Source organism: Neophocaena asiaeorientalis, unplaced genomic scaffold, assembly GCF_003031525.2.
Source record: "Neophocaena asiaeorientalis asiaeorientalis breed wild unplaced genomic scaffold, Neophocaena_asiaeorientalis_V1.1 scaffold254, whole genome shotgun sequence".
In the NCBI taxonomy this organism is placed as follows: domain Eukaryota; kingdom Metazoa; phylum Chordata; class Mammalia; order Artiodactyla; family Phocoenidae; genus Neophocaena; species Neophocaena asiaeorientalis.
The window spans coordinates 3223295-3230830 of record NW_020174705.1 but is presented as its reverse complement, the minus strand read 5'-3'; the positions used below and the strand labels follow the sequence as shown (position 1 = coordinate 3230830).

At 55.6% G+C, this 7536-nt stretch overlaps 1 protein-coding gene across 1 annotated transcript in view; it reads left to right on the top strand.

The window, feature by feature from the left end:
- Window positions 1–5149, top strand: part of CREBBP (CREB binding lysine acetyltransferase) — a 127906-nt gene extending 122757 nt beyond the window's left edge. The window contains exons 30-31 of the mRNA XM_024759716.1: window positions 125–414; window positions 1910–5149. Coding sequence (XP_024615484.1) covers window positions 125–414; window positions 1910–4063 — 2444 coding nt within the window. The 3' untranslated portion in view covers window positions 4064–5149. The remainder of the gene's footprint in view (window positions 1–124; window positions 415–1909) is intronic.
- Window positions 5150–7536: the final 2387 nt, after the last annotated feature.

Here is a 7536-nt window from a genome sequence, read left to right as displayed (position 1 = left end):
GCCTGGCTTGGCGACACCACACTGCTTGTCACCACTGCTTGTCACCAACGCAGTTCAGCCCCGGGGACAGCAGGAGTCGGCTCGGTCCTTCTCTCTGCGGGGCTGACGCTGCTCCTCCCTGCTGTCCCCCAGGTCTTCTTTGTGATCCACCTCCACGCTGGGCCTGTCATCAACACGCTGCCCCCCATCGTCGACCCCGACCCCCTGCTCAGCTGTGACCTCATGGACGGGCGGGACGCCTTCCTCACGCTGGCCCGGGACAAGCATTGGGAGTTCTCCTCCCTGCGGCGCTCCAAGTGGTCCACGCTGTGCATGCTGGTGGAGCTGCACACCCAGGGCCAGGACCGCTTCGTCTACACCTGCAATGAGTGCAAGCACCACGTGGAGACGCGCTGGCACTGCACCGTGTGCGAGGTGAGCGCGGGGCACCTGCCCACGCAGGGCTGCCGGTAGAGTTGGTGAGGCCCACGGCGCTCTCGGGCTGTGCGTGTGTATTTCAGGGCAACTGTTAGACAGTTGGCGTTTTCTGGGGAGAAAATGACCAGATGAATGCTCATCTGTCCACTCCACTAGTCCACTGTAGGTTTTGAGATTGTGTTTTGGGGTTCACGAATGAGAGGGTTTCTCTCGATGTTGGTGGGGTTCCTGCCCTGTGCCTGTTATGGGGCTTAGTGCCAGCCATCCAGGGCAAGAAGCAGCCGGTGTCTGCTCACGAGGCAGCCTGGTCCCAACCTGGTCCCAATGGCATGTGTCTGGGGTGTGGGGGGGAGCTGGTCTTCAGGGGATGGAGGGAAGCCAGTGAGCTTCCCTGGGAGACATTTGTGCTGACCTTTTCAGGATGCGGAGATGATCACAAGGCACTTTGTTATTTTATTTGTTGTGTTTCGTTAACACCAGCTCTGTGTCGGGCACACGCATAGGCCTCTTGGTGCAGGGTGGGAGGGCAGAGAGAAGAGAGCACGGCAGTGCTTTGGTTCCATTGGGATTCTGACTGGTTCCTCTTCTGGTGCTCCCAGTCTAGGCTTGCCAAGAAGTTGGGATTTCCTGCTGTTGTCAGGCTGGGTCCCTTTGGTCAGGGGTCTTGAGCCCCTCTTCCCTTGTCCTGGTGGATCCCGTGGTCAGACCACACTGGCACCCCCTCTGCAGGGGACTCGGCCTGTCCCTGGCACAGACGGGTCACTCGCACGGGATGTCACATGCTCTGCCTCCCCCCGCAGATAGTCAGACTCCTCTCCTGCTCAGTCCTCACCTTGCTGGTGTCAACGCCTAGATAGTCCCCATAGTTGAGTGCTCCACAACAGCAGCTCTGTGCTCTCTGGGGGCAGAGGGGGCCTCTATAATGCCCTCGTCTCTCTGCCACTCTTTCCAGCTTCCTTTTGTCCTCTCTCTTACTTCCCACTGTGGGGATTTTCACGTCCTTGCTGTGAGAAGGTTAGCAGTCCTGGTCACAGGGCTCATCCTCCAAATCTAGTGCTTTGTGGTCTCCGTCTCCAGGTGCAGCTTTTAGAAACCTGGGGAGGGGGCATTATGTTGCCATGGTGCAAGCCCAGGGCCTTCCTCCTGGTAAAGGCCTCTCAGCCCCAGTGCCCGCCACCGGCTGCCCAGCAGAGCTCTGGGGATGCACCAAGGGCACCCGCAGCAGCCCCAGAGCGTAGGGGCCCCAGCCTCAGGGTGCTCACGAAGCCACACACGCTGCAAGCTAGCAGGTTGGGAGAAAGCAGAGGGGCCCCCAGAAGAGGGCAAGTAGGTGGACCGGTGTCTCTGGAATTTCTGGGCTGTGGAGTGTTCCCAGGAGTGAAGGTTCTGGGGAGCAGACATGTTTGGCATCTGTGAGCCTCGTGGGGATGGGGGGGAGCTGGTGGTCAGGGCCGCGTGCTGATGCTGGCTTGTCCCTTGTCCTCACCCGCAGGACTATGACCTCTGCATCAACTGCTACAACACGAAGAGCCACACCCACAAGATGGTGAAGTGGGGGCTGGGCCTGGACGACGAGGGCAGCAGCCAGGGTGAGCCACAGTCCAAGAGCCCCCAGGAGTCACGGCGCCTGAGCATTCAGCGCTGCATCCAGTCCCTGGTGCACGCCTGTCAGTGCCGCAACGCCAACTGCTCACTGCCGTCCTGCCAGAAGATGAAGCGGGTGGTGCAGCACACCAAGGGTTGCAAGCGCAAGACCAACGGCGGCTGCCCAGTGTGCAAGCAGCTCATTGCCCTCTGCTGCTACCACGCCAAACACTGCCAAGAAAACAAGTGCCCCGTGCCCTTCTGCCTCAACATCAAACACAAGCTCCGCCAGCAGCAGATCCAGCACCGCCTGCAGCAGGCCCAGCTCATGCGCCGGCGGATGGCCACCATGAACACCCGCAACGTGCCTCAGCAGAGCCTACCTTCCCCTACCTCAGCACCACCCGGGACCCCCACACAGCAGCCCAGCACGCCCCAGACGCCACAGCCCCCCGCCCAGCCGCAGCCCTCGCCCGTGAACATGTCACCAGCCGGCTTCCCCAGTGTGGCCCGGACTCAGCCCCCCACAACGGTGTCCACCGGGAAGCCCACCAACCAGGTGCCAGCCCCACCGCCCCCCGCCCAGCCCCCACCCGCGGCAGTGGAGGCGGCCCGGCAGATCGAGCGGGAGGCCCAGCAGCAGCAGCACCTGTACCGGGTGAACATCAACAACGGCATGCCCCCAGGGCGCACGGGCATGGTGACCCCGGTGAGCCAGATGGCCCCCGTGGGCCTGAACGTGCCCCGACCCAACCAGGTCAGCGGGCCTGTCGTGCCCAACCTGCCACCTGGGCAGTGGCAGCAGGCGCCCATCCCCCAGCAGCAGCCGATGCCAGGCATGCCGAGACCCGTGATGTCCATGCAGGCCCAGCCGGCCGTGGCCGGGCCACGGATGCCCAGCGTGCAACCGCCCCGGAGCATCTCGCCCGGCGCCCTGCAGGACCTGCTTCGGACCCTGAAGTCCCCCAGCTCCCCACAGCAGCAGCAGCAGGTGCTCAACATCCTCAAGTCCAATCCTCAGCTGATGGCAGCTTTCATTAAACAACGCACGGCCAAGTACGTGGCCAGTCAGCCCGGCCTGCAGCCCCAACCTGGCCTGCAGCCCCAGCCCGGCCTGCAGCCCCAGCCCGGCCTGCACCAGCAGCCCAGCCTGCAGAACCTGAATGCCATGCAAGCCGGCGGGCCACGGCCCGGTGTGCCTCCTCAGCAGCCGGCGATGGGCGGCCTGAACCCCCAGGGTCAGGCCCTGAACATCATGAACCCGGGGCACAACCCCAGCATGGCAAGTATGAACCCACAGTACAGAGAGATGCTGCGAAGGCAGCTCCTGCAGCAGCAGCAGCAGCAGCAACAGCAGCAACAGCAGCAGCAGCAGCAGCAGCAGGGCAGTGCCGGCATGGCCGGGGGCATGGCGGGGCACGGCCAGTTCCAGCAGCCTCAGGGACCCGGAGGCTACCCCGCAGCCATGCAGCAGCAGCGGATGCAGCAGCACCTCCCCATCCAGGGCAGCTCCATGGGCCAGATGGCAGCCCAGATGGGACAGCTCAGCCAGATGGGGCAGCCTGGGCTGGGCTCAGACAGCGCGCCCAACATCCAGCAGGCCCTGCAACAGCGGATTTTGCAGCAGCAGCAGATGAAGCAGCAGATCGGGTCCCCGGGCCAGCCGAACCCCATGAGCCCCCAGCAGCACATGCTCTCAGGACAGCCGCAGGCCTCGCACCTCCCCGGCCAGCAGATGGCCACATCCCTCAGTAGCCAGGTGCGGTCTCCGGCCCCTGTCCAGTCTCCACGGCCCCAGTCCCAGCCTCCACATTCCAGCCCGTCGCCACGGATACAGCCCCAGCCTTCACCACACCACGTCTCGCCCCAGACTGGTTCCCCCCACCCAGGACTCGCAGTCACCATGGCCAGCTCCATAGATCAGGGACACTTGGGGAACCCCGAACAGAGTGCAATGCTCCCCCAACTGAACACCCCCAACAGGAGTGCGTTGTCCAATGAGCTGTCCCTGGTCGGCGACACCACGGGAGACACCCTAGAAAAGTTTGTGGAGGGTTTGTAGCATTGTGAGGGCATCACTTGTTTTTTTTTCCCTTTCATGTTCTTGGACCTTTTGTACTGAAATCCAGGCATCTGGGCTCTTTTTATTCCTAGATGGAACTGCTACTTCCAAGCCGTGGAAGGGTAGATTGCTGTTTAAAGAAACAATACAAAGAATATATTTTTTTGTTAAAAACCAGTTGATTTAAATATCTGGTCTCTCTCTCTCTTTTTTTTTTTTTCGTTTTTTGTTTTTTGTTTTGGGGGGAGGGGGGTTTTGTTTGGATTCTTTTTGTCGTCATTGCTGGTGACTCATGCCTTTTTTTAACGGGAAAAACAAGTTCATTATATTCATATTTTTTATTTGTATTTTCAAGACTTTAAACATTTATGTTTAAAAGTGAGAAGAAAAATAATATTCAGAAACTGATTCCTGAAATAATGCAAGCTTATAATGTATCCCGATAACTTTCTGACGTTGCGGGAAGATTTTTTCTGTAGTGAACTCTGTGGGCGTCTCCAAGTATTACCCCTGGATGATAGGAATTGGCTCCTGAGCGCACACACGTACACACCCACACACACATCTATCTATACATACTGGCTTAAGCCAAACTCTTGTCTTGCAGATGTAGAAATTGTTGCTTTGTTTCTCTGATAAAACTGGTTTTAGACAAAAAATAGGGATGATCACTCTCTTAGACCATGCTAATGTTAATAGAGAAGAAGCATTCTTTTCTTTCTTCTATGTGAAACTTGAAATGAGGAAAAGCAATTCTAGTGTAAATCATGCAAGCGCTATAATTACTATAAATAAGAAAATTCAAGAAGATTCAATCACTGTATAGAATGGTAAAGTACCAACTCATTTCTTATATCATATTGTTAAATAAACTGTGTGCAACAGACAAAAAGGGTGGTCCTTGAATTCATGTACATGGTGTTAACACTTCGTGTTCCAGCTCTTTTGTTATGAAAATGCTGTTTTCAACATTGTATTTGGACTATGCATGTGTTTTTTTCCCCCATTGTATATAAAGTACCGCTTAAAATTGATATAAATTACTGAAGTTTTTAACATGTATTCTGTTCTTTAAGATCCCTGTAAGAATGTTTAAGGTTTTTATTTATTTATATATATTTTTGGAGTCTGTTCTTTGTAAGACATGATTCTGATTGTTTGCTTGGCTCAGCCAAGGCCTGGAGGGCCCTCCTTTGCTGCTCATGGAAGAACCTCACCCAGAGCCGGGGACACAAGTGGCCCTGAAACAGCACTTTGTCGCCTGTCCACACTCCCCGTCTTAGCCACCCCCACCCCATCCCCGCTCCTACATGCCAATCCCAGAATTGATGCAAAGGGTGTTCCGGGGGCTAGAGGGGGTTCCTGGCCTGCCCCCAAATCCTGGTTCAGTGAGGGAGGATGCTGCCACGGCCTCTGACGCTGGGCTGGGCAGATGCAGCTCCAGCCCTGCCTTCTCCAACTTCTAGAAACAGCGAGGTGCTGCCCTGGGGGCCGCTGGGGGAACGATGTGGAACACTGGCCACCAGCCCTGCTGGGGTGAGAAGAGGCCTCCAGCTTCGAGCAACACCTGCACTCGGCCACCTGGTCCACCCCTCCTCTCTGAGTCCAATTCCAGGGGCCCTTAACTGAGGGGGTGACACTCGAGGTCCTGAATGCTATAACAATGACATCTATGAGGAAGACCACCGCCAGGAGAGCTGACATTCATTCTTTGGTCTGTGCACCCCCTCCCAGGGCACAGGCAAGTGGAGTCCTGTTTCATTCCCCTGTCCCCCAACCAAGGGTGGTCTCAACCGACGGGTTGTGATGTCAGGCTTAGAAATCACAGCCCAAATAGCTTTCCTTTTGGCTCTGTATTCACAGAAATCTTTTCAAAACACTTGAACTGGGAATTTAAATTTGAGGAAACTCTCTAAGAAATTAGTTGTAACACAGGGCTTCGAATCTTGTTCTAATGTTGTAGATTTAGCCAGGTAAGACTAAGACCACCATCTCACCACCAACCAACCCCCATCCCTACCCATCCCCAAAGGGAAGCAGGGTCAGGCCCTCCGTGGCCACATGCCATCCTCACTTAACGTGCTCAAGTCCGATGTCCGTGACCCTCTTCCCGGTCGCCTTCTGCACTGATGGGAAAGCCCTGGACTGAGTCTGTTCAGACAAGAAGTGTGAGCTGTCTGGGGCCTGGAGAAGCAGCTCCAGGCCCACACTTCGGATGTGCAGCCCTTTTAACCTGGCCAATGGGGAGTCTCTTTCAGGTCATCCCAGAATCCAAAACTGCCAACCTCATCCTCTTGGAGTCCCCATGCAGTCTTGTTGCCAAAGGATGCGGCCAAGGGTGTGGGTTGGATGCTAACCTGGCACTTGACGTAAGGAAGTTTCTGTGAGAGCTGGAAAGCCCCGATGCGGGGTCTCACATGCTGTCTACTTAGGAAGAGAAAAAAGTCCTATATTTGTGATCAAAAAGAGGAAACTTCTGGGCCTTCCCTCGTGGTGCAGTGGTTGAGAATCCACCTGCCAATGCAGGGGACACGGGTTCTAGCCCTGGTCTCAGAAGATCCTACATGCCGCAGAGCAGCTAAGCCCGTGTGCCACAACTACTGAGCCCACGTGCTACAACTACTGAAGCCCACACACCTAGAGCCTGTGCTCCACAACAAGAGAAGCCACCACAATGAGAAGCCCACACACTGCAACAAAGAGTAGCCCCCTCTCGCCACTAGAGAAAGCCTGTGTGCAGCAACGAAGACCCAATGCAGCCAAAAATAAATAAAATTTAAATATTTTTTTAAAACTTAAAAAAAAAAGAATCCGCCTGCCAACGCAGGGGACACAGTTTCAAGCCCTGGTCCGGGAAGATCCCACATGCTGCGGGGCAGCTAAGCCCAGGTGCCACAACTACTGAGCCTGCGCTCTAGAGCCCGCGAGCCACAACTACTGAGCCCACGTGCCTAGAGCCCATGCTCCACAACAAAAAGAAGCCACCACAGTGAGAAACCTGCATACCACAACGAAGAGTAGCTCCTGCTCACCACAGCTAGAGAAAGCCCACGTGCAGCAACGAAGACCCAACGCAGCCAAAAATAAATAAATAAACTTATTAAAAAAAAAAAAAAAGAGGGAACTTCTGCCATGAATAAAGTTGCCTGAAATTCTGGGGGACAAAAAAGAGGAAACTTGAAATGTGCTGGTGTTTATAATAAAAGCTGGTAAAACTGCTTGGATTCAAAGATGGTTCCAGTTGGCTAACAACCCGTAGAATTAGCTTAGCAGCCAGTCATAAGATAAAGGGGTTCAGCTGATTTTGTCTAGTGCACGTGTTTGATTATGTTTTTGAGAATTCAGTGTGTTAAAAACAGGAGTCGGGGCTTCCCTGGTGGCACAGTGGTTGAGAGTCCACCTGCCGATGCAGGGGACACGGGTTCGTGCCCCGGTCCGGGAAGATCCCACATGCCGCGGAGCGGCTGTGCCCG